Source organism: Poecilia formosa, unplaced genomic scaffold, assembly GCF_000485575.1.
Source record: "Poecilia formosa unplaced genomic scaffold, Poecilia_formosa-5.1.2 Scaffold131, whole genome shotgun sequence".
Lineage (NCBI taxonomy): Eukaryota > Metazoa > Chordata > Actinopteri > Cyprinodontiformes > Poeciliidae > Poecilia > Poecilia formosa.
This window is the reverse complement of record NW_006800070.1, coordinates 208,939-235,819: the sequence shown is the minus strand read 5'-3', so window position 1 is coordinate 235,819 and position 26,881 is coordinate 208,939. Positions and strand designations below refer to the sequence as shown.

At 42.2% G+C, this 26,881-nt stretch overlaps 2 protein-coding genes across 3 annotated transcripts in view; one reads left to right on the top strand and one right to left on the bottom strand.

The window, feature by feature from the left end:
* The window catches only part of ddo (D-aspartate oxidase), a 16,392-nt gene extending 15,366 nt beyond the window's left edge, over positions 1-1,026 (top strand). For both annotated transcript variants that reach the window (XM_007561795.2, XM_016676263.1), the window contains one exon: positions 460-1,026. In XM_007561795.2, the coding sequence (XP_007561857.1) occupies positions 460-1,018 (559 nt within the window). In that variant the 3' untranslated portion in view covers positions 1,019-1,026. The remainder of the gene's footprint in view (positions 1-459) is intronic.
* Positions 1,027-1,039: 13 nt separating this feature from the next.
* Positions 1,040-26,881, bottom strand: part of sash1b (SAM and SH3 domain containing 1b) — a 75,092-nt gene continuing 49,250 nt past the window's right edge. The window contains exons 9-27 of the mRNA XM_016676243.1: positions 26,412-26,541; positions 24,969-25,376; positions 17,528-17,694; positions 15,177-15,305; positions 13,205-13,255; positions 12,820-12,869; positions 10,847-10,887; positions 10,638-10,724; positions 10,415-10,527; positions 9,087-9,188; positions 8,161-8,290; positions 6,755-7,125; positions 4,894-4,968; positions 4,479-4,622; positions 4,264-4,396; positions 3,915-4,084; positions 3,101-3,304; positions 2,238-2,388; positions 1,040-1,656 (exon numbers count right to left, since the gene is read on the bottom strand). Coding sequence (XP_016531729.1) covers positions 1,499-1,656; positions 2,238-2,388; positions 3,101-3,304; positions 3,915-4,084; positions 4,264-4,396; positions 4,479-4,622; positions 4,894-4,968; positions 6,755-7,125; positions 8,161-8,290; positions 9,087-9,188; positions 10,415-10,527; positions 10,638-10,724; positions 10,847-10,887; positions 12,820-12,869; positions 13,205-13,255; positions 15,177-15,305; positions 17,528-17,694; positions 24,969-25,376; positions 26,412-26,541 — 2,814 coding nt within the window. The 3' untranslated portion in view covers positions 1,040-1,498. The remainder of the gene's footprint in view (positions 1,657-2,237; positions 2,389-3,100; positions 3,305-3,914; positions 4,085-4,263; positions 4,397-4,478; positions 4,623-4,893; positions 4,969-6,754; positions 7,126-8,160; positions 8,291-9,086; positions 9,189-10,414; positions 10,528-10,637; positions 10,725-10,846; positions 10,888-12,819; positions 12,870-13,204; positions 13,256-15,176; positions 15,306-17,527; positions 17,695-24,968; positions 25,377-26,411; positions 26,542-26,881) is intronic.

Here is a 26,881-nt window from a genome sequence, read left to right as displayed (position 1 = left end):
CACTTCCAATCCAGAACCTGCAGCAGAGTGAATAACATTCCTCATTCCCCTCATTACATCCCATAATGTTTGCTTTGTCTATGTTTCGCTATATTGTTACCTAAAATATTACTACTACTGTTAATAAAGATGTAGGTTTGTTTAACTGCTCATCTGTTGCAGCCATTTTCATGTGCGAGTGTAAACATTGAGTTGGGGGCGTGGCCAGCAGGAGATTATTTGGATTTCAAGTGACAGGAGGCCCTAAAACAGCTCAATCTGAAGGAGATTTAAACAGGCAGAACTAACCAGACTAAAATCTCATTATCTAAAAATTATTTTGTGCAAAAAAAAAAAAAAAGGAACAAACATTTTCTGTATAGATCTACGGTAAAGTGTTTAAGGGAACATGTCACCTTTAAAATCTTACAGACTTGCTATAACGTAAGCTTTATGAAGTATTGTTTGTTTTTCCTACAGGTTTAGAAAAGCAGGAGGCCGGATGGAGCAGAGGAGAGTCAGCAGCCTCCAGGAGTTGGGCGACGGTTTTGACCTCGTCGTCAACTGCTCCGGTCTCGGCTCCAAAACGCTGGTGGGAGACGCAGGCGTGTACCCAGTCAGGGGCCAGGTCCTCCAGGTGGAGGCCCCCTGGTTGACACACTTCATCAGGGACGGGGACGGGAAGACCTACATCTACCCTGGCGTCCACAGTGTCACCATAGGCGGGACGAGACAGGAGGGAGACTGGCGCCTCCATGTGGACGAAGGAGACAGCACCAGCATCCTGGAGCGCTGCGGCAGGCTGGAGCCATCCCTGAAGAAAGCGAAGGTTCTGGGCGAGTGGGTCGGGTTGAGGCCGAGCAGGAGGAACCCCAGGGTGGAGAGGGAGAGGGTGCTCCTGCCGGGCCGCACAGGCATGCCGGTCGTTCACAACTACGGCCACGGGGGCTGGGGGGTCACCATCGCCTGGGGTACGGCTTTGGACGCCCTGGGGCTGGTCAGACAGTGCCTGAAAGAAATGCCTGGGGCCAAGCTGTAGGCTAAACTAGTATGNTATGTACTGCAATTATGAGAAGAGTTAAGAGAAAGTAAAACAAAACAAGAACAAAAGCTTGATTAATAAACACTCTCCTCTCACAGCGGTTCAAACGTCTCTATTTGCAGCGAAAGCAGAAAAGAGCTCAGACCGCTGAGCAGAACCTGCAAGCTGCTCCACATTTAGACCGCTTGAGGGTTTTCAAGGTTGACCTTGAACTTCTAGTCTCATGAAAACAGAAATCCGTCATCGCCGTCGAGTCTTTAGTTTAGCTCTGCATGACAAAGTGGCGCAGCAGCAGAAAACCGGGGGGATTATGGCGTGGGAAGAAGAGCATCGGCGGTAAATGGTGACAAAGTCTTTCGAGAATAGCGTGAAAGCTGAAGCTGGTGGGTGGCAATGCCAGAGCGTCGAGGAGGAAGAGAAGCCTCCGGAGTGTTTCTAGACTGAGGAAGAGGAGGGCTGAAGGAGAGAGGACAGGGCTCAGAGGCGGGTCAGGCTGTCGTTACCGTTCTCCAGGTTCTCGTTGCTCTCGTAGCAGCCCGAGTCCCGCGGCGAGTCGCCCAGGGCGCCGCGCCGGTCCAGGAGCAGCTTCTCCTGGGACGGTCCGGACTGGGCGCTTCGCTCGGGGTCGCTGCTTCCTGCAGCCACCAGCAGGGGGCAGACAGTCACATTAGCGTCACATTTACATCTGAGCATCTGCATGTGAATATTTTTATACATACAAAATTTCCAAATTCAATTTTCCAAATTCAGTTATTTGCTTCAATAATATTTTTTCTTAAAGAAACAGAACTTTACTATGATTACCACACGAAGGAATGAAGGAAACTTAAGACATAAAGGAAGCATAGAAAGACATCAAAGACATGAAGGACGGAAGCAAGGAAGGATATCAAAGGAAGGGAGGAAGGAAAGAAAGAAGGAATGATACAGGAGACATGGAGAAAGGAAGCAAGGAAGGATATTGCAGAAAGGAAAGAAGGAAGGAATGAACGACAAAATGAAGGAAGGTATCCTTCCTTCTTTCATGTCCTTCTTTCAAGGACATGAAAGAAGGAAGGAAGGATACCAAAGACATTTGGTGAGAGCTGGAAAATAAATCAAGTGTGGGTTGAGTATTTTTCCTACTGTTTTGTTTTTCCACATTTATTCCGAGTTGGACATTACTTTTTTTCCTCCCGTCTTTGCAGGACTCCTGTCTGCGCCGTTTCAGACCCACCTTCGTACTCCTGCAGCAGCTCCACGGCGGTGAGCAGCACCGCTCTGTGCTGGGGGTCTGTGATGTTCAGCTCGTCCAGGTCTTCCTCTTCCAGCAGCTGGAACGTGTCCAGATCCTCGTAGCCGTTAAACAGGAAGGTGGGGAGATGCTCCTGCGAAGAGGAGAGAGAAGAGAGGAGAGGAGAGATGTTTTTGTACAGTTTGACAAGTCATGAAACTAAATTAATCCCAAACAGATTTCAAAAAGCTCCAAATACAGTTTGGAAGTTTTCTCATGCATTTGATTGTATTATCTGGATTTATTATACTCATTTCTGAGCAAGAAGTATTGCAAACATATAGGAAATGAAAAGTGGAAAAGTTTTTCTTTCAATTAGAAGGCAGAAAGGCAAGTACTGTGAGCCGACTGAGTCTAAACTCAAAATAATTATCTTTTTCGATCAATAAACACACCATCCGTAGGCGCTACCAGATGGGGTATTCAGCTGCATTCATTCTCACACTCAGATAAAATCCAATGAAACAGTGCACTTGACAGCAACACTCTTTGGTGAGGAAGTTGTTACTGGAGGAAACAAAACCTTAACGTTATTTCCAGATTCACTTAGCTGCTTAAAAATTAAGTTAGACGAAGAGCAAAAACTTCAACTGATTATCAATCTCTAAGAACGTTCTTTAAGCTTGGCGTAAACTCATCAGCTGCATGTTTTTCTCGAGTGTGGTCATGTTCTTCTGTGTTTCCCATTTTGAACTGTGGTTACAGTGTGGTTGATGCAGTGGGTGACCCCTTCCTCTTGAGGTCCTTGCTTTAGCACCAAAAACTCCTGCATGTTTCTGTTTGTGGCTGCTTTTGGTCACGTTTACCTTCAGATTAATGCGCTCCAGCAGCTCCTCCACCGATGTGGGTTTGGGGTGCCGGGCCTTTCTCCTCCTGCGCATCTTCTTGGACTTCACCTCCTCATTCAGAACATCCACATAGATGAACTTGAAGGTGCCGACTTTCCCGTTGAGCATTCCCATCCAGGTGCCCATCGGGGGCTTACTGATGATGTCGATCACGTCTCCACACTGCAATCAGAGCTTTGGAGTGAGTTTCTTTTGATATATCGGGTGTTCTCTGTGTATTGTGTGATTTAGGGTGTTTTCACACCTTTTAGTCTGATTTGGGACCAAAATTGCAACATTTGTTACATTTTCAGCTGATGCAGTTCACTTTTGTAGGCACTGTGTCAAACAATCCAAACTAATTGAAAACCTGCCCACGCAACCATCGCCTCTGGTGGCGCTGAACCAAGAACTACTGCAGAAAATGTCACAAAAACCTCAGAAGAAGACACTGAACGCAACATTTAGTAGAAGAAACAGATTTTAGTGGTTGTATGACTTATCTTTCGTTGCTAGTCAACGACCACGAGGCATTTCTCCCATTAGCAGTAGACTCTTGTGTTTGTTTTGGTTGTATTTACCCAGAATACCCTGCGTTATAGTCCACTTCCTGCTTTTGCAGCTGTCTCTCTGTTCTGCTGAACCGCACCAGAGTTCACTTCAACTGAACTGAAATTGTGGTTCTTAAATGGACTAGAGTTTGATTCCGCCTTCACGCCTCCCCAAACGAACCAGAGTACGATTAAAGTGGCCCAAACAGGGCTGGTATGAACGCGACCTTATTGCAGTGCACCTTCAGTTTGAGGGAGTCCGTGTCGTAGGGACTCGGGATGAAGTCGGTGTGAACCAGCGCGCGTCCGCAGAAAGGTCCACGGTAAGGCAGCTCGTCTTCTTCTCCGTCCTCCGACTTCACACTTTCTCTGTTGCTGTTGGACGAGTCGGTGGTGCCGACCGTCTGGCCGCCTACGAAAATCACAAAAAAAAAAACAAAAAAACATCAAGATCACGAGCCTTTATGGGTCAATCAGCAATTTTTCATCTGCTTTCTAACAGATGAAAAATGCTTGGACGATAAACACAACACATCTGGTCAAACAAAACTAGGCAAATCCTACCTAACAGCAGCGAACCAGCTGACTTACTCATGGAGCTCTGGCCGCTGAGGGAGCTCCTCAGGCTTTCCACGGAGCCTCCTGGCTTCAGTTTGGGTTTCTCCAAAGAGTCGGAGTCGGTCTGAGGCGAGTGAGGGCAGCTGGCTACTCGGTCAGGACTCGACTGTGGCAAAGTAGAGCAAGAATAAAGAGGTTATTACCAGAGTTTTTAATGGGTTTGATGACCAAGGTTCAACACGCCGTACCTGCTCGGAGAGAGAACAATGGTATCTCTTGGATATGTGTTTTCTCATGGTTTCCCTCACTGACTTGACTTTTTTACCCAGAGAAATCCGTGACAGCGAGGGAGACTTGACTTCGCTTCTCAAGCCACTCTCTCCATCTTTTGTCTAATTTAAACAGAAAAAGAAGGAGAATGGTTCAATGCCTTGGAAAAGTATTCACACATCACTTTGCTGCATTCCAACCACAAACTCCATTAAATTACACTGGGATGTTTTAAGCACATATTCAACCCTGTTTACCCCTAAACAAACTCAAGCGCAGTATAAATCAGTACACTAACGATTGTAACACAGAAAATGCTAAGGATATATTTAGAAGTCAAGAGTTGGTTAGCACAGTATTGAAGTTAGCCCATTTTAAATTTCAGTAACGTACAGTGCTGTCGATGTCAGAAGTGACTGTTTGAACGGAGCGACTTGTCAGGTCAAATCCTCCAAAGCTGCAAGCTCTCTGCGAGAAACCACAGAAGAAAACATTCAAAAGTTCAGAGTTTGGAAACAGATACGAGGAACAATGGTCTGTCTGCACTGTACTGATTCAATGTGCAGCATTTTAACATACAAGCAGAAACTAATAGATACACAAGACAACAGAGTCCCATGTCACATAACTGGTCTGGACTGAACCAGGAAGGAAGTAAAAAAAATAAATAAATAAAAAAAGTAAACTGGTGAATGACCAGACAGAAGCTCAAAAATACAATATTTTTATGACCAGTGAACGGTCCTTCAGTCCTGCCAAGTGGTGTGAATCTGACATCCCTTGAATCACAGAAACACTCTTCGGTCTGGAAGCTGTTACTGAGGGAAGGAAACTAGGTGTGTGCGCATCCTTAAGAAGACTTAATGTATCTATAATGAAGGCATTAAAATATCTTAAATTCATGCATCTAAAATCGTTTAGGCTACCGCTAACTAGCTGCTAACATATCTTTGCTAGCTAGTCTCAGTATCTGCGTCTATCATGGGTAAGTGCAAATTTATCGCCACTTGGCTGAACGAAGTTACATTTCGGTGGAGAAATAGGTTTTGTTAAGAAAATAAATTTAAAATAAGCTAGTTGTAAAAACTTAACCATATGTTCAATATTAGATCAAATTAATAGTGTCTTAAATATGAAAATCCACTCCAAATTATATCCATGGTTTAATCAGCGTCATCTCTTAAGTAGGATATTTCTATTGAAACATATGACACTAAGTTGAATTAAAATAATTTAGCCTGTAGCTCTCTATAATTTGAAACACAGCTAGTCTCTCTGTGAACTGAGCAGGCATTCACAGGGGGTTGTGACTGTGTGCGAGTTTAACCTTTTGACCACATTGATAAGATTCAACAGCTGCTGTAAAACAATCTGGTCCTGCCAACAGAGTAGAGCTTCCTCTTGGGACAGGGCCATAAAAAACATCTGTCTGCACTCAAAAGAAAATAACACTTCTTTGATCTTAAAAACAGGTTTTTACTGGAACATAGTCAACTATATTTAAATGAACTTGGCTAAGGACACTCCCCTAAATTAGAATACAGCAGAGAAGGGAAACACGCCCTCCCTTTAAAAGTACAGGACCCGGAACCTTAACTTCAGATCCGGGGTTACCCGTGATGCTGTCTCCGGGGAACGGTGCGTCGGTCAAATGGTTCCCCGTAAGTTTGTCTTAGTGTGTGGATGTCTGTGGAGTGAGGTAAATATTGAATTGGATGCGGGTCTGTGATTTTATTGAGTTTTGCCAATTTCATTAGTTGTTTATCTAATAAATGTTGTTATATTTGGACTTGGGAAAAAGTGTCTTTGTCTTTATGATTCAGCTGATAAAATGACGACATCAAGGAATCCGGGCAGAAGAGAGAATAAAACGACCCAAAAGATTTTAATTATTCCTCTTCTGATTTAAATGAACAGTTTTAACTTTCTTTAATAGTGCTCTTAAAAAGTCTTAAATTTGAGTTGTTTCATGCAGATACTGATTTCTAGAGTTAGCGATGCTAACTGTGCTAATTGAAGTATTACGACCTGGTTTTACTTCTGCGTTGTTTTGCATTGCTCACTCTCACACCGTGTGACGTAGCCTCTCTTTTTAAATCAGTACCTTTCACTCATTGCAGGAAGCATTGCTAGCAACATTTAGTTTCCAAATATTGATACCGGCAGATCAGAACATTACAATTACCGTATATTAGAAATCAATCAGAATATTCTAACCAACATGATGCAGTACTCCAGTACCACCAGTACTCACTCCATGATGGCTAAGCAAGCCCAGAGCCCGATGACGGAGCTCTCCGTCGGTCACCGACCGCGCCATTTTGGGCTCGTCTTCGCCGCACCCCTCCGTTTCCGAGAAGGAGGAGCCCTCGCCGGCCTCCGCCACACCGGCCTCCTGGTGAGCGGGGCTCCCGCTGCTCCTCCCGCAGCCCTGCGCTGCCTTCTGGCTGCTGCACGTGTCCAGACTGCTGGAGGACGGGGATGTGGTCAGGCTGTCGGAGTCCAGCTGCTTCTGCAGAGCCGAAGCCAAGGAGTCCAGGGGACAAACCAAGGGTTTCCTCTGCACACCTGGATGCTGGGAGACGCTGCCCTCACCACAGGGTAGACCATCTACGCTCAGGCTCTCTGGGCAAACAAACGTACAACTCGCATGAAAACTGAGTTCTTAGTAGGACAGGGATTTATGTAGAGTTTGCACAATTATAAACGACTACAGTCTGTTCACTCAACTACACAAATGCTAAGAAACGATGCTCATCTAATCTGACCAGAGGTTTAACCAGAGAAACAACCAAGAGGTCCAGTGGTAACTCAGGAGGAGCTGCAGAGATTCTCAGCTCAGGTGGGGGATGCTCTTAGCTTTCACACCACAAATCTGGATTTTTTTTTGTCCACAAGCTTGGTGAGATGAAAGCCATTGTTGAAAGAAAGCAAGGAGAAGTCATGAGAGCAGCATCCTGCTTTAGGGATGCGTTTCATAATTGGGAAAATGCATACATTTTTTAAAATCACAATTTATTGACACAAAATTGTTTTGATTTTATAAATGTGGCAGGGAGCTGGTTGAACTTTGATGACCTCTGGAAACATGTCCTAATATCTTTAAACAAACTATTTGCTGCACAAATGTTTGACACCAGTTTCATTTGATTTGAAGAAGGGGAGTAAGGAAGACAAACTTCACTCAGATGGAAGCTGGTCCAAAAGTGATGCAAACATGGATGATGTTAAATATAAAGAAACGCGGGAGACAAAACAGAACCGGAACCAGAACCAGAGATTGATGAAGAGGTTCAACTTCCAATCACCCTGAAAACAACAGGAGCTACACAGACCTGGCTTAGAGCAAACCATATTTATTTATCTAGAAGAATCCCCTACTCAGATTTCAAACCTAAATCCAATTCAGAATCGCTAATAAGAGTTGAAAGTTATCGACAGACATTTTTGGGAAACTTTGCACTGAAGGATCAACAACAAAATTCAGACTGAAGCTGAGGCAAACCCAGCAGACCTGCAGCTGTACGTGTGGTTTCACAACGAGGACGGAGAGCGAGGGTTAGGTGAACACTTTCACATCACATTTTCACTTGTGAAACAAAAAGGTTCAAGGGTTAGTAATACTTTTATGTGTATGTAAAGAGACAGAGGCTTCAGTACCGTCCGCTGCGAGCCTTTTGGACTCATCTATTCTGATCAGCTTCTTCTTCACTTTCCGAGTGGAGTTGACCAGTTTGTGGAGCCTTTTGAACGTCGGCGATTCCTCCTCATTGTCAGACTGCTCAACAGGCTACAAAAAAATAAAAAAATAAATAATTGTTGATATTTCCATCTTAATTTAATTGAACATTTTCTATTTTTACGAACAGTAACACAGCCTGCCTCTACTTCTTGTTACAGAACATGGTTGCGTATAAATACACTGCGGGAAACCACAGAAGTATTACTGCGCATCAAGCAGATGGCAAACCATTAAGCTACGTGTGAAAGCAAGGCTAAAATCAGGTGTGTGAAAAGGCACGGGTGTGTGCTCGGAAATAACGCCAACCACCGTCTGAACTGGAAAGCCAGCGGCGTGTCTAAGGTCTGACCAGAACGAAGGCAGCGAATGTGACCCAGAATACTCATTTGGAGACAAAACGACAGCCGGTTATAAACAGAAACTTCAATATGAGGGGAAATTAGAGAGAAAACACCAAATGAAGTTCATCAGAAGCAGAAAGGACGTTCAGATGAATCTGAAAAATGTGCCCTAATCGCCCCACTGGTGCATAAAAGAGCTGTGGCATGCATAACAGTGGCCCTGTGCTGAATCCGGCCGCCTGCTGCAGCACAATGGGGGGTTAGCGCTTTGACAGCAATGAATAGGAGTCCAGCCGGAGCCCTGCGGTTGGGAAAGGGCCCCGAGCTGCAGAGCTTTAGAGGGGCCTCGGTTCACCACCGGGACACGGGCAGAGCCAAAGAGGGGAAGTGCTGTCAACAGCTCAGCAGCCTTGGCAACGGCAAACCAGAGGCGCCGCCGCTGCGCGAGTTAGCGATTCAGAGGTAAACAACGAGCGAGGGGCCTGGAGAGCGGAGAGACTCACGGTGCAGCTGAACGAGTCGTTTGGGCCGGGCCCCGAGGGGTCCAGGGACTCGGGGGTGTCGCATCGGCTCGTCTGTCTGCTCTGGGTCTCGAACTCCTTCAGCTGCAAAGAGAGACAGAAGCATTTCGGTTGGTTCAGTGAGACAAGGGAAGTTTGTCGTAACAAGCAGTTAATTAATTAAGCTCATGATTAAATTATAAAAGTCCTGAAGGAGAATTTTGTTTACAGAAACCTCATAAATCCTTTTATTTGTCATTTCTATTGTTTTATTTGTTTTGGATGTTTAAAATGTCTTCCAGCTCCAGTGTTAAATGTTCATTGGAATTGAAAGTTTATTGATCTTTGAGAATCTGTTCTTATTATTATGCTGTTTCCATTATGTTTACTTCAACATGGTCAGAAAACAAGAATATTATCGTTTATCGCAATAAATTCTAGAGCATTTTATCACTCGGAGTCATACAGGTAAATATGGTTTACAGTTCAACAGTGGAGAAGAGGATGGGACACATTTCATTTATGTTTTTAGGTTAAATAAAACATACAGATGCATCTCAATAAATGAGATCTTCAGTAAATTCAACATGTGAAACATTTTTTACACATTGACGTAACTAAAACATTTATTTTTAATCTTAGTTTTGATGATTATTATAACATCATAAAGTGTGAATATAAATGAGCTAAGACAGGATTTTTTAAAGTCCAGACATGCAAAATTACGGCTACGCTAACACTACTGAGCTAATGGTCGTCAGTCCTTCAGCAAAAGATTTGAGCCAAAATGGGTCAGTGCTGGAAAAGCTGGTTGTTTACAGAATACTGGATCAACATTTTTTTACAGGAAAGTTGTGTGGAAGGAAAAAATGTGGAACCATATGTTTACAAATGACTCTGTAACAAAAGTACCCAGGAAATGTGCGCTGTTAAACTAGCATGAGCTTCCACAACACCTCGGCAAGGTGTTGCTGCAAGGATGCAGCAATTTATGCAAAAACAACCCAGATATGGAGTAAAAACATTGCTTTTTATTGATGTTATGGAATATTAAACTTATTTCAGAAACAGAATTTGGAGTTTTGCTCAGCTGCATTCATCAACATTTACATAAAGACATGAAATAAACCACCCTGTCTTTACTGAATCTACATAATGAGTTTCAGTTCTGATCATCCTTGATGATGTCATGTATTTATCTCCACCTGTTTGCTCATTTTAACTTTTTTTTTTAAAAGAAACTTTTTTTTCTAACAGGTCTTTGTTGATTATATTGTCTCAATTCACTGTAACTTTTCTATTTTGCGAATACAATATTTATGACTCCATACCCGTGCGAGCGCTTCCTCTATCGAGATCATATTCTCCTTCACCATCATCATCAGCTGAATACGCTCTTCATCGCTCATCGTGATCTCGCTGGCAACGAAGCCAACATCGTCACCTGAAACAAACAAGCGCAGTGTTTGAATCAGCAGGCCAAATAATAAAACACTGAGCTATATTGTTCAATAACTTGTATTAATCACATTATTTTCCTGGGTTTTGTTTTACCTTTTGAAGTCTGGCGCATCACTCCCTTCTGTGACTTGCGGAAACTCTGCCATAAAGACTTGCTCTTTTTCCTCGCATCCCATTTTCCTGAAGAGAAACACGCAAGGAGCACGCCTTTTTAATTTGGCATTAAAAATGAAAACATGATTACGGTATTTACAGGAGGAGTCGTGGAAATCTGTGGACTCCAGTAAAAAAGTTCTTCTTACCTCCTGATCCGTCGTCCGAGCTGGACTTGTGGACAGGAAACCTGAAGACATTAAATCCACATTTAACTTTTGAATTGTTTAGATGTAAAGTCAAACCCCCGACCAGAGCCAGTACCTTCGATCCAAAATTATTCTCTTCATCCTCAATCCCTTTTCACCATTTTCCACCCCCTTATCAAGAAGTCTTGTCTGTCTTCTCCACTTACGTCAGATTCACAGAGAACAAGCTCGTGAAAACCCAAAAGGAATCACAAAGGCGCACTGTGCCTCATGACAACAGCAGGGCAAATTAAAGCGGTGGAAGCGGACGAAGCAGAGTCTGTGCTGCTCCGCGTTGATGAACAGAGGTCAGCGCTCTGTGGCCATCCCTGGAACAATGGAGGCTTTTTCTCTTCTGGTTGGGGTTTTGTGGCAGCAGCAGCAGCAGCAGCAGCAGCAGCAGCGTGGCGTCTGAATTCCCCACACACTTTCACACTCAGTCTCTGTCTCTCTGTCTGTCTCTGGGCTCTTTGTTATGCATGACTGTCAGTCCCTCCCTCAGCTGACTGCTGTTGTTTCTGTGCATTTGCCTTCAAACAGATCAGACCTGCTTTGTGGTAAATCAGGCATTCAGGTCAACCATTCTCTTCACAGAATACAGAGAGCAACTACAAGCTACAGAAATAAATAATTGTCTTATTTTATTACTATTTTATAGAAGCCAAATGCAAATTAAGCCCTTTTTATAGCAGCTGGCTGCATGTTGCAGTTGAGGGGCCTGCTGACCATCACCCTAATCTTTAACTCCACATGCAGGTAATCAGCTGGGCGGCTCGGAAACAACATTACTAAAATATTAGCAACAGCTTCCACATTAAAGAGGATTGATAACAGTGCATTAATGCTTAGCTGTGCTGCGTTTACTGATCAAAACTGGATTGGATTTCTGAGTTTTTGACAGGTCAGATACTGGTGAGTATTGGACAAATTTCTAATCCATCATAGTCAAGGTGGTTTTGCATTTGAGATTTTTAACGTCATTTTATTTTATCTAGGTTTTTGTTTTTATAACCTGTGTCCTGCAGTGTGACAGCTAAAATATTTTCTTTAAAAAAGGCTGCTGCATTTAGATTATATTCTAGCTATACTACAGCATTCCTCATCACTACTCCTAAAAAAAGAAGCTAGTTTTATGTTCTGCTGTGCATGATTACGTAAAAAAAGTGGATTCATTATTATTTTAGCCTCAAATAAATTCAGCAGAAAGTGGAGATTTGCACAGCCTAGACAAGGACAACAACAGATCTAATTATGCTCCCTTCTTGTTTGGCAGCCAATCGTCAGCTTCCTGAGGTAAATCCCACCAAGAAATTTAGGAATAAAAATAGATTTTTAACTGCAACGTTGGGATTTTAAGAATAAAATGTGAGAAATAAAAATGTCTTTGATTTGATAATTTTTTCAGGCTTGTGAGGTTATTTGCAACAATATGCTTTCAGCCCACTAGGGGGCAGTATGCGCATCTTCTGAGTGGATGTGAAAGTTGAGTAAATTCTGTTGTTTCCCACAACTGCATCCAGATTTAGGATAAGACTGGTAGTTAGAATGAAATGTCTGAACTTTCAGTCTCTCTTCCTCTCTCAAACAATCCTGATCGATTAATCACGACTCTTTGGCATTAGTCATCACCTATGTCCGTTTTTCTAAATCTGATTCAGCTTTCTAAGGAAAAAAAAAATGTGAGTAATCCTTATAAACCTTCGGAAGAGACAATGCAGGGAAGGAAGGAAGTGTGGAGGTTACACAGAAACGCTTCATAAGTGTGACAGCGGGGTCAGCAGGAAGGGGAGGAAACGCACGTGGCCTCAGGCCTGACGGAGATAATGGAGGAAGCCTAATCAGGCCGCAGCCCGCAGACGTAGATCCAGACTGCAGATCCTAGATCTGACCCTCCCTTTACTGAGCGAACCGGTCGTTAACGGTTTTGTTTGTACCTCCTCTCAGTCTCCGGAGTCGATGTGCCGCTGCTGAGTCCAAGAGATTCCTGAAAAGATGAGAATCAATCGATGAGACGTTTAAGAGTTTCAAATCTGAATTCCTGAAGATCACAAAACTATTGCTTCACATTGTGTTCTGATGTGAACCAGCAGCAAATAAACGTCTCATGTTCCGCCTCGTGTTTACATCTGTAAGCCGCAGTTTCAAGGACAGCTCTTCCGCATCCCCAGCCAGTCAGATGTTACTTTTTGGGCTTCTCACGTTGCTTTACCCGGCGATCATCATGACCTGGCGACCCCTCCCGGCCGCCTATCGAGCGGTTTTGTCCTGCTGACGCACAGAACAGGAAGCGGCAGTGTTCTCCTGGGGTCTGACACTCACCTGGAGCTGAGAGCGGAGGTGTGGCGACGCGGCCGCTGAGTCAACCTTTCCCTGAAACGCAGTGGGAGCAGAGGAGTAAATCACAGTGTCATCATAATGAAACACTTGGCTTGAGGTTCGTCTGGTTTATATGGTCAGTAAACATTTTCAAAGTGTTACTTTAAGGGCTGTTTAATCGCGTCTGAGCCCAAACGGGGCAGGACATCAACACCTACAGGCGGTTCGTTTGTTTTTTCTCTCAGCACCTTAGTTACAGGGGATGTGAAAATAGTACGTTTCTGATAAAATGTCAGATTTTTGTCCTTTTTCCACCTTTAGTGACACAAGCAATAACAATAAGGCCTGTCACAATAAGCAATAAATCAATTTACCGCAATAAAATTTAAAACATTTAAAATGTTTCTCTTTTATCTCTTTCTGCCAAAAACTGGATAACTAAATCTTCAGTCTGGTACTTTGGTCTCAAATAGCTCTTATTTAGTCTCTTATTTTGAAGGACCGTTTTGTTTACAGAGACTAAAGTATCCATTTTATTTGTCGTTTCTGTTGTTTCCATTTCCTGTGTTAAACGTTCATTACAATTTAAAGTTTATTGATGTTTCAGGATGTGTTCTTGCATTGTTTTGCCATCACTAAAAAATGGTCTCAAAATAACAATATTATCATTTATCACAATAACATCTGGGACAATTTATCATCCAGCAAACTTTGTTATTGTGACAGGCCTAAATCCGCATACAGAATCACTCAAAAAGAAAATATAAAATATATACACAAACAGAATAAAGGATACAAATATTGTACATTAAGGGCAACATCACCGATTCAAACCAAAAATAAACCAAAACATTTAAATATTTTAAAAGGGAAAATGTAGAAAAAGAAAAAAAAAAACCTCTGCAATAACCTGCTTGCATAAATCTGCACAATCAAATATTGCATTCAGTCTCATTTAGTTCTTTCAACAGCATCAATGGTTCCAGTGAATCTAATTAACACATGCATTTAATTAGATAGTGAAACATGGTGGGGGCAGCATCATGCTGTGGGGCTACAGAATCAAAATTATTCAAATCTTATATCCTAATCAACAAGCAAACTGCTTAATGGGATGAAAACTATTATTCTGGAATGGCCTAGTCAAAGTTCTGAACTAAATCCTAAAGAAAATCTGTGGGGTTACATGGAGAGATAGAAATATCATTTTAATCTAATAGATTTGGCAGATATACAAAGCTGTGGCATTATGAATCATTCCTACTGATGCAGACTGAAATAATTAAAAGGGGCTTCAAAAAAAAAGTATTATTTTGTTCATTTACTTAAATTAGGACAGTGCATATTAATCAAAACGTCAGCAGTTAGCATCAGTGCAATGTTGGAGTTAGCACAACAGCTAAATTCATTTAATTTCAAATACAAGATGCCGTATAAAATAAGCCAATCAGTAGTTTTCCAACAATGTTTCAAAGAGTTTTTAAAGCTGGAGAAGGTGCCACATATAAGTTAAGAGTATTAGTTAATTAAGCTAACAGTTTAAGATCACACATCTGATCAAAATATTAAAAAAAAATTTTTATACGCGTCTCTGAAAGATTGTTTAAAATGTGCAAATTAAATGTCACTAAGGATAGGAAATAGATGTAAACTGTTTTATTACGATTTAATCTGACCTAAAAACACAGAAGCTGACAGGAGTGTGAACGCTTTCCAGAGCCTCTGTGGAAAGCGCTCCACAGAGGAAAATAAATACCCCTCTTTTGTAGTTTATAGGAGAAAATAGCACCCTGCAAAGACAAAACATGTTATTGAGGCTTCTGCTGCTGCAGGCCGTGTATTTATCCCGAGGAAGACATTTAATCTTCTCTGCTACCTGAACAAAGCAGATTTTTCCAGTGATGTCAAACTCTAAAAGAAACAAAAACAAAAAACAACAAAAAGGAAAAAAAAAAAAGGGTTAAAGATTCCTCACCATCTCCATCTCTTGCACTAGTTTGCGTTTCCGTAGCTCCTCCATCCGTTCGCACACGTCGCTGAGAGAGGTGCCGTAGTACTGCGAGTACTCCTGGGCCAGGTCATCAAGGTTCCCCACAGAGCCATCCTGCCACACACACACACACACACACACACACACACACACACACAGGTGTCACAAAACAGAGGAACAAAATGAATCCCTCTCAGCAGCAGCCGCCGTCGTGATAAGCCATTGTTTGAAACTTTTGCCGCTGTCGGTGGCAAAACAGATAAGCAGGAAGCGGGAGAGATTAAGCACCAGGAGGGCAAAAGCTGTGATAAAGCCTGTATCTTCACCAGAGCCGTCATGTTCCTGCTCAGATGTGACCCCTGCGGGGGAAGGAGAGGCCCCGACTGACGCAACTCCGACACTCACCGTCCTCGAAGCCATCGAGACTCGACCTAAGAGGCCGCGGATCAGCCTGCCGTGAACCACAAGGAGTCGGTCACATAACTCCGCTTCACGTTCCTTCAACTGTGCAACTCAGAGGTTTTGGAGGGTTTCTTTTACTGTGCGATGGATTCATTTTTCAGAACACGCTTTTTCTGGTTAATGTGTAAAAATAATAAAAATCAGTTTAAAAAAAAAAAAAAGTCTCACTGGTTGATACCGATTCCCAGTTTTCTCTGACATTTGATCTGTTTTTTTTTTTTTTTTTTTTTTTCCACAGTTCAGGTGTTCTTCCTATATCATTGGGTTCCGTCCAGCTTTATCATGATTTTATCATGTTATTTTGTGGTACTATTGTGATAATGATAAAAATGGTGATTAAAAAACCACTTACTGTCTTCTTTAGGGTAACTGTGGCTGTGAAAACAAACGCTGCTCTTCCCAACTTCAGTCATGTTTACAAATGTTACTGACATTTATGTTCTTGTGGAACAAACTGGACAAAATGATGAACATAACATTTCTAATAATGTCACTTTGCTTTTGGGTCGTTTAACATCTTCAAAGGAAATTGAAATTTTCACAATAAACAATACAATAATGGCTCACACCTAATTGATCCCAGTTAAAGAAATGTTAAATGATCAGTATTAAAATCAACTCCTGACACTTGTAGTCGATGTGCCGTCATCGATGATTTACGTAAAACTAGTAGATTTCTGTTTTTTCTTCAGGTCTGAGCTGCAAACCTCAACATTTTCCTAAGGACTTTGACATAAAGAGAAGAAATGCACCGTAGATTATTGATAGAGGTACTGATTATTAATCCGAGGGTTTCTATACATTTTTTAATGTGAAGCAAATTTGCAGAGTTCTCAAATATCTTTAGTAAGTTCATAAATGATGCAGCAAATATTGTGACAAGAGCCAGATATAAATATCAAAACTTTCAAGACAACAAAATAAGGAAAGAAGGACAGGAAAAAAGAAAAAGTGAAGGAGGAAGAGAAAAAAACCAACACAAGGAAGAAAAGAAGGTAGGAGAAAAAAAAAGTTAAGAAGGAAAACCAACAAATGACAGATTAACATATGGAAGGAAATGATTAAAGAGGCATGAGGAAGAAAGGAAGGAAAGAAGGAGACAAGGAAAAAAGAAAAAACTGATGGAGAGACGGCAGAAACAAGAAGGAAACAATTGAGGAAGCAAAAAGATAGAAAGGAGGAAGATTGGAATGAGGACGGGTCATAAGACAAGGAGACAAGGAAGAAAGAAAAGGTTTAATGGACGGAGGGAGGAGGAAGATAAATGGGGACAAGGAAGTGAAGCAGACAGGAGACAGAAGAAAAGAAGGGACAAAGTGAAGGATGAAGGAAGGGCATAAATAGGAAGACTGGAAGGATGCAAGGAAAGGAAGAACAAAGAAAAGAGAAGGAAGAAAGAAAGGATATTTGGATAAAAAAATAAACATCAAGAATAAAGGGTGGAAGAAGGAAACTTCTAGGGTCAAGTAAAACGTTTTGCATGATCATTCAGAGCTGGAAAATGTTTAAATCAAATCCACACTTTTCATTTTTAAATGAAATTCAAACAAGCTGCATCAAAGTGCATGGATGTAGTCGATGAATTTATAGTCTGGAAAAAAAAAGCAGCTCCTCTGATGCATTTAATAAACAGGATAAAAATCTGACTTTCTTGATAAGAGGCCTTCTGACCTTTTATCCATCCTTGGAAACCAAAACATAAAAAAAAAAAAAAAAAATCTCCAGGAAAACAAAACCAAACGGCAGACTATAAGCTCCAAAAACCTGGGAGGCCCTTTCGGACCTCACACACAAACACACGCTGCGTCTGTAATGAGCAGGTACTCCGCTCATAAACCGCCGCACAGATCATCATCATCATCATTACGCCTCACCCTGACGCTTTGCAAACGCTCCCACTGCAGTGGAAAGCGATACTCTGGACTCCGTCGCCTCGTGTCCAGACAGTCCGTGACTGGTCTGACTGTCCAGAAAAAGAGAGGCCCATTCATGGCGAACCCGGTTCCAAACGGCCTGAGAAATCCTGCCTGCTGTTCGTTCGCTCAATAAATAAGAGCAAGAGCGGGTCGGCCTGAGGAGCTGCGCGCTGCGCCTGGCAGCAGCCACTCTTCTGCCCCCAACAGCCACCGCTTCACATAAGCAGCCCTTTGTACCCGCAGCCACATGATATCGCAGCAGCCTGGGCGCTTATTCGACATGGTTTGGAGAGCGTGTATGAATCCCCACTGTCCTCCATCACGGATGGATGTGCATATAGAGAAAACAAAACTGAACAAACAAGTTAAGAGGCCTGAACTCAAGCTTCGGCCGTTTCCGTGAAAATATTCACCCCAAAAACAAAATCTTTTTTCATTCTGCTCTGGTTTCTAGTGCAAATATCTTGGCACACGTTCATTGAGATGAAGCCAACTTAAAAGTAACTTTCAAGCAAGATATAGGAGCTTGTATCAATCCTTGATATTGATTGAAAAAGTTTAGTTTCACTTATGACGTGGGAAAAACTTCATGCTAGAAGCATAATACTTTTCCTTATCCATATTAACGACTTATTTATATAAAATCAGCTCTTATATCGTGCTTAAAAGCTACTCTAGTACGAATTTATTTATTTTTTTTGCAGTGTTTTCTCAGCCGTCTGCAAATGGTCGGTGTTCAGGCCGAAGCTGCAGCCTGACACTTCAGCCACAGAGGTTTTAAAAAGAAGAGTGCGGTGTCACGTTTCTCAGCATCACACAGCGAAACAAAAGCTCTGCAATGCCCTGGGGGTCCAGGGTGTGAGTGTTTGTACAGCTCATCTGACTTGTCTTCAGGAAACCAGGCCAAAGTACCAGCAAATCATGTACTTCAGGATGTTAGGAGACTTTGTCCCTGGGTTTGCTTTCAAAAGAACTTTTCACGATAAATGATTGACTCAACACGAACGGATAACTGAGCATGAATGACAAGGTGGACTAAAACTAGAGATCTGTCTGAGAAAGAAATGTAAGGAATGCCACATCTGGATAGATGCAGGACCGGCTTTATGGATTTTGCGTCGAGGATGTTTGAAAGTTACAAAGTTACAGTTTTGTGTGTGTGTGTGTGTGTTAAAGGTTCCCCGAGTCGTCAAAGTGAAATAATGACCTAAAACAGAATCAAATCCCCACGTCAAGCGGTCAAAAAGCACGCACAACATCTCGCTCTGTAGCAAGAAAACTGGTTTCTTCAATGAATCTCCAGAGGAAAAACCACATTCACAGGATCACATTCCAGCACAAAACATAAAAAAAAAACAAAAAAACACTCACCACAAACAGGCATCTGGCTGCCAACAACAGCTATCCAGCAGCAGCAGCAGCGTTTAGTCCTCCCACAGCTCTGTTAAGTGAAACGCTCGGCTCAAAAACTTAACTCAGTTTAGAGAGCGGAGGACAATACATCCTGCAGCGAGAGGAGGGTGGAGAGGGGAGACCGATGCGCATAAATTAGACAGTCTGGCTGCGGGGAGGCTGGGGAATTTGCAACCACATATGACGTTGGTTGCAGCTGGGTGGAGCCGTCGACTCGCTCCAGCTGCGGCCCACAGGGGGAACTGGCTGACTCATGGATCTGCTCTTCAAATAAACTACCACCTCAGAGTGCATGGAAGTGCTGCTCCGTTTGCCCCAGCGTACAACTCGGCAGACGATGATGAGGTGAATTATGTGTCAAAAGGTAGGGTTTTGATTTCTGGTGCTTGACGTACTAATATAGACAAAAGTAATACTCTTTAAAAAAAAGGTAAAATTACAGAGCAGCGATTCAAAATGAACGAGATAAAACCTATAAATCATCAAACTGAGTCAAAACTAAGTCACAGTCAGCTTTCCCAGAGTCTCTCTGAGGAGGCAAGTCATTTCAGAACAATTTTGGATACAGAGTGAGTCTTTGGATCTGAGCCTCGCTAAAACCGATGGCACTACCAAATACGGATGAATCCAACCAACAAGATTCTTTACATTTTTTCCCCCCAGTTTATAAAAAAATGCTGTACTTTGCTTCAATGTTAGAAAGATCCCAGGAACAAGGAACAAGGAAACGGTCCACTTCATGAAACGGAGACGGCAAGAAAAGGCAGACTATGGAGGCAAACATGGCTGGTGTTTGTGAGCATAAAGTTAGCCAACAATGGTTCTTCCTTTTCATGTGCTCTGACGCAGACTGTGAATCGCATTGATGCAAAAACACAATCAAAACCACTTTCTCCAAACATTATTCCCAATGACGACCATATTTTGTTATCCATAACATGCTTACCGTTAGATTTAATTTTATTTTTAGGGTTAAATGACATATTATTGTAAGAAAACAGTAGATGGACTTAGAGTTTGAGTGGAATGACAGACTGTGACATCAAAATGATGCGTTGGCAGCTACAATACTGTGGTGCATTTAAATTGTTGCAAAGTAAGACTTTTGGCTACTTCCATTCACTGCTGTTACATTTTATACAATGTAACAGCAGCCATTTACAGTGGTTTGGTGACATAGTCGCTAAAAGAAAATGCATCTGCAGGTTTGAAGTGGTGAATTACAGATAGACTGGACTCGCAATGCAATTTTAAACCTGTGTGGTTTGCCTGTCTGCTAGGTCTCTCAGACATTTCTACTGACTTCCTCCTCCTCACTGGACAAATCACCATGTACATCTTCATGTTATGAACTCAAACGGAAGCCAGAGATTATAAGAATGGCTTCTTATTGAGTCACCTTTGTGTCATGCATTAATGTCCAAATTTAGAGTTTCAAATGCAACATTAAGACGCTTCAGCAACATTTGGCCACAACCACAGCTGATTGAAATGGCCTTTTTCACACTTTTTCCTAACTTAAGACACAAAAGTGAATGTGAATCATAGCAACAAGCCAGCACTGCAAAAAAACAAAATATTACCAAGTATCTGTGGTCTAATTTCTAGTTTAAACATCTTACTGCATTTTAATCAATACAAAAACTAACTTACAAGTAATTTTTTTCACAAGAAACATGAGCTTGTTTTAGTGGGGACAGTATCTTGTTACAAGTGAAATAATCTGCCACTGAAACTAATAATTTTTTTTCATATTAAGGAATTTCTTAAGCAAACAAGCTCCTATTTCTTGCTGAAAAGTTGCTTTTGGTGTTACTTTGTCCTATTTCAAGTTTAATAAGATATTTGCACTTGAAACTAGACCAAACACTTGGTAAGATTTTGTGTTTTTGCAGAGTAGACGACTGAAAAGAGCAATTTATAAAAATGACAATATATTTATTCTTCCTAGCTGGATGACTTTACTGTTCTATTGCAGTTTTCTCAAAGTTTTAAATTTACCATCCATATAGTTTTAAAGTTTCTAGCAAAGCCTTAAACTGTGAACTTTGTACTAAGACAAAAACCCAGATTCTGTTGTAGACTTTTTTTTTCTGTAGTTGGCACACTGACGAGATTTACACCAATGTTCAGCTGGCAGACAGGTGGCCTCACATTTAACCCAAGAAAATCTCAGCATGAAGAGGACTTTGTGGTCAACTGGTTGACTGAAGGCTTCCCAGTTACATGTGCTTTTAAAGCAGTCCAGAGAATAACCATTCCCCACCAGCGCTCTCAATTATAAAACGTGATCACAAGCTATTCGTTTTTTTTATTTTGCCAAATGTGTCTCATCCGTCTAACAGATGTTCTTCCAAAGTACATCTCATTAGGGAGAAAAGGCTCCCTAACTTAACCGTCTAAAATGTTTAGTTTTTTATTTTATTTAGTCAGTCTTCTCATACAAAAGTGAACCAACATCTGAGATTTATGTTTCTACGTTCAGGATGAACGTGGCCACACTTAGAAAAACTGTCAGCTCTGTTGTACTGCAAAAACACAAAATGTCTAGTTTATAGTGCAAATTTCCCAGGAAACTTGAAATAACACCAAAGTAACTTTACAACAAGATACAGGAGCTTGTATTAAGTCAATAAAACTTGAATATGGATAAAAAGTACCAGTTCAATTGGCAGATTTTTATTTTCTACTCTTAACTTGTTTTGAGAGGGGTATTTTTTGCAGTGTGATCATTTTTAGCATAGCATGATACACTGTAAAAAGTCTGAAGATGTCTTTATGCTTAAATGACGGGCAGCAACGACGACGGCTTCATCCTCGCTGAGGTCTTTCCTGCTTGATGTTGTGGGAGCAGGAACACAGTCCTGAGTGCTAAAAAAAACACACCAACCAGTTTATCAATCAGGATATTATTTATGTGCTCTCTTAAAGAATAAGGAACCTTATGTTTAAGATTATGCATGTATTTTTTAAAACAAATTAAATAATCAACAGTAGAAGTATTAGTATCCGTTTCCTCCCCCTTTTCTGGCTTAGGTGATAAATCAAATGTTACAAAGTACATAATTTGTACTTTCTATAATATCCTGATTCCATAAAACACATTTAAGAGAGATGTGAAAAATAATTACCGTTATTACTGCTATTATTAACACAAGACGTGAACAGCTACCAAGCAACCCCCACCTCAGAGGAAACGAGCATAAATAAAAGATACAGTTTCAAAGAAACAGGCCAGCAGTATGTAATCCGCATTAATGTCTGGATGCTGAGCACAGACCCGTATTCATTTGTGTCAACGCAACCCCCTACTGGGGGCAGCCATTTGCTGCCCCCAGTAGGGGGCAGCAAATGGCTACTTACGTGCCTCTTTCCCAGGTCATGCGAGTGCAGAGGCATGAGGGCAGGAGGTGACGACCGTGAGGTGAAAATAAAGCAGACACTTTGGATTGAGGTGAAAGTGAATGATTCATGAGTACAGCCGTAGGATTTTCTTCCTCTGCTAACCGCTGGCGAGAGTTCACATAAAAAGAGAGGCGCCTTTACAGATACTTGAAGCATACATTATCAGGTTGGTGACCTCGTTTGCTTGCGGTGTTACTCAGAGATGTAACCGGTGTGAGAGTCTTATGTTAAATCATGATCCCGCTTATTGTAATTGTTCCGCTTTAGCGCGCGGACCCCCGACTCCAGAGGGAGGAGCAGGAGGCCGGAAGCAGGAGTCCGACCTCCCGCTGCAGATTAGGCTGAGCTGCAGATGGATGGAGGAGACGGTGGAGGGCCCGGTTCAGCGCGCGGTGCCAAAGGGCCGAGACAGCGCGTGCCAGAAAGGTCAGTTTTCCGCCTGGCTTCACAGCAGCGGGGCGGCTCGTCACCTCCGCGCGCGCAGCGGAGGATGGAGACGGACGCCATTCCTCTCCGTCAGCCAGCCAGCTCCGCTTTCCGTCACAGACGGGTCTCCTGACTCGGTGTGCGCCAACCTGAGCGCTCATCCGGGCTTTGATCGCAGAGGGCGCCGCTCTGCACTCAGTCCGTGAATAGTTACAAAGCCAGACCCGTAGCAACACTGCTGGAGAGTGACTTCATGTTACAAAGAGCTGGTATTAAATTTTTACTAAGTAAGTGGAATTTAAAATGGCTCAAATTATGTTGAAGGCATCTAATAAACAGCTGCCTGAGCTCATACAGAGCATGTTTTATGAAAGAGAAGGGGGATATAACTTAAACCCAAAGTTAAGGTAGTTTACACACAACAAGAAAGAGTTTTTGTAATTCAATTCATGATGTAAAATTAAGTTAAATGAGGAGTTAAAGTTAAAATTTAATACAATTTAAAAGGAAATTAAGGATTTTTTAAACAAGATATAGAAATATTGGTGAGAGTTTAGCACCAATGTGTTTATGCAAAGTGAAGCTATGAGCGTGTGTAGATATGGAGGCATTTAGACATACAAACCCAGATAAAATGGAAAATTAAGTAACTTATGTCTTTTTTATATTTTTCATTTAATAATGAGGGTCCATCTGAAAACATGGTATGAGTTTATAGGGTGGGAGTTCATAAGTTTCTTCCTGCTCCTTTTCGATCATGTTAAGATTATTGTGGTACAGAAATATGCGTCTTTTGCATCCCTTGTTCATGTGAGTTTATACTTCTATCATGTTCAAAACAAACCAATAAATAATAAAAATAAGTTCTGTAGATATGCAACATATTTTCCTCTGGGGAGGAATTTCTAGTTGCTCTCTGCAATCCGGCACCAACAAGAGTTTACAGACAACAGATCAGCGGTCTGCAGCCTGCGGCTCCGGAGCCCCAAGAGGCTCTTTGGTGATTCAACTTGGTGAAAAATTTGGACACCACTGACAGGCCGTGCAGGCAGGAGGAGAGAGAAAGAGAAAAAAAAAACAAAACAGAAAAACTGCCAGGAGCCTTTTGGTAACTCTGGAGAGATCCAGAATCTGGAGATTCTGGAGATAATGACAAGAAAAACACCATCCATCATGCAAAGCCCCAAGTCTGACTTTTATGGTAAAGTAGCACAAGAATTCCCATTTGCCAGAAACCAGGAACACACAAGCTGGAAGAAGGTGACACCACTGCATGTGTTGGCCTGCGCGCAGAAAGAAAAAAGCAGTGTGATTTCTGTGTGTGGAAGAAATCACACCGACTCCATGGTGAAACAGTGATGGCAATATCATGCTGTGGGGGCAGCCGTTTCTTTCAGGAAAGCTGGTCAAAATTGATGAAAACTTCCAAAAGGCTTCAAAATACGGTTGGTACGGGAGCTGCAATGGTGAAAACACAACAGAAACTCCTGCATATTCTTCACTTCTCGCCGACATTCTGTGAAATTCTACGTTTTATCATTTAGTTTATTAAATTTTACGGTTCCGTCCGCGGTTTCTGCAAAGGAGCAGCACCTGTAACTGCTCCTTCCTANGTGTGTGGATGTCTGTGGAGTGAGGTAAATATTGAATTGGATGCGGGTCTGTGATTTTATTGAGTTTTGCCAATTTCATTAGTTGTTTATCTAATAAATGTTGTTATGTTTGGACTTGGGAAAACGTTTCTTTGTCTTTATGATTCAGCTGATAAAATTAGGACATCAAGGAATCCGGGCAGAAGAGAGAATAAAACGAGCCAAAAGATTTTAATTCTTCTTCTTCTGATTTAAATGAACAGTTTTAACTTTCTTTAATAGTGGTCTTAAAAAGTCTTAAGTTTGAGTTGTTTCATGCAGATACTGATTTCTAGAGTTAGCGATGCTAACTGTGCTAATTGAAATATTACGACCCGGTTTTACTTCTGCGTTGTTTTGCATTGCTCACTCTCACACCGTGTGACGTAGCCTCTCTTTTTAAATCAGTACCTTTCACTCATTGCAGGAAGCATTGCTAGCAACATTTAGTTTCCAAATATTGATACCGGCAGATCAGAACATTACAATTACCGTATATTAGAAATCAATCAGAATATTCTAACCAACATGATGCAGTACTCCAGTACCACCAGTACTCACTCCATGATGGCTAAGCAAGCCCAGAGCCCGATGACGGAGCTCTCCGTCGGTCACCGACCGCGCCATTTTGGGCTCGTCTTCGCCGCACCCCTCCGTTTCCGAGAAGGAGGAGCCCTCGCCGGCCTCCGCCACACCGGCCTCCTGGTGAGCGGGGCTCCCGCTGCTCCTCCCGCAGCCCTGCGCTGCCTTCTGGCTGCTGCACGTGTCCAGACTGCTGGAGGACGGGGATGTGGTCAGGCTGTCGGAGTCCAGCTGCTTCTGCAGAGCCGAAGCCAAGGAGTCCAGGGGACAAACCAAGGGTTTCCTCTGCACACCTGGATGCTGGGAGACGCTGCCGTCACCACAGGGTAGACCATCTACGCTCAGGCTCTCTGGGCAAACAAACGTACAACTCGCATGAAAACTGAGTTCTTAGTAGGACAGGGATTTATGTAGAGTTTGCACAATTATAAACGACTACAGTCTGTTCGCTCAACTACACAAATGCTAAGAAATGATGCTCATCTAATCTGACCAGAGGTTTAACCAGAGAAACAACCAAGAGGTCCAGTGGTAACTCAGGAGGAGCTGCAGAGATTCTCAGCTCAGGTGGGGGATGCTCTTAGCTTTCACACCACAAATCTGGATTTTTTTTTGTCCACAAGCTTGGTGAGATGAAAGCCATTGTTGAAAGAAAGCAAGGAGAAGTCATGAGAGCAGCATCCTGCTTTAGGGATGCATTTCATCATTGGGAAAATACATACATTTTTATAAATCACCATTTATTGACATAAAATTGTTTTGATTTTATAAATGTGGCAGGGAGCTGGTTGAACTTTGATGACCTCTGGAAACATGTCCTAATATCTTTAAACAAACTATTTGCTGCACAAATGTTTGACACCAGTTTCATTTGATTTGAAGAAGGGGAGTAAGGAAGACAAACTTCACTCAGATGGAAGCTGGTCCAAAAGTGATGCAAACATGGATGATGTTAAATATAAAGAAACGCGGGAGACAAAACAGAACCGGAACCAGAACCAGAGATTGATGAAGAGGTTCAACTTCCAATCACCCTGAAAACAACAGGAGCTACACAGACCTGGCTTAGAGCAAACCATATTTATTTATCTAGAAGAATCCCCTACTCAGATTTCAAACCTAAATCCAATTCAGAATCGCTAATAAGAGTTGAAAGTTATGGACAGACATTTTTGGGAAACTTTGCACTGAAGGATCAACAACGAAATTCAGACTGAAGCTGAGGCAAACCCAGCAGACCTGCAGCTGTACGTGTGGTTTCACACCGAGGACGGAGAGCGAGGGTTAGGTGAACACTTTCACATCACATTTTCACTTGTGAAACAAAAAGGTTCAAGGGTTAGTAATACTTTTATGTGTATGTAAAGAGAGAGAGGCTTCAGTACCGTCCGCTGCGAGCCTTTTGGACTCATCTATTCTGATCAGCTTCTTCTTCACTTTCCGAGTGGAGTTGACCAGTTTGTGGAGCCTTTTGAATGTCGGAGATTCCTCCTCATTGTCAGACTGCTCAACAGGCTACAAAAAAATAAAAAATAAATTATTGTTGATATTCCCATCTTAATTTAATTGAACATTTTCTATTTTTACGAACAGTAACACAGCCTGCCTCTACTTCTTGTTACAGAACATGGTTGCGTATAAATACACTGCGGGAAACCACAGAAGTATTACTGCGCATCAAGCAGATGGCAAACCATTAAGCTACGTGTGAAAGCAAGGCTAAAATCAGGTGTGTGAAAAGGCACGGGTGTGTGCTCGGAAATAACGCCAACCACCGTCTGAACTGGAAAGCCAGCGGCGTGTCTAAGGTCTGACCAGAACGAAGGCAGCGAATGTGACCCAGAATACTCATTTG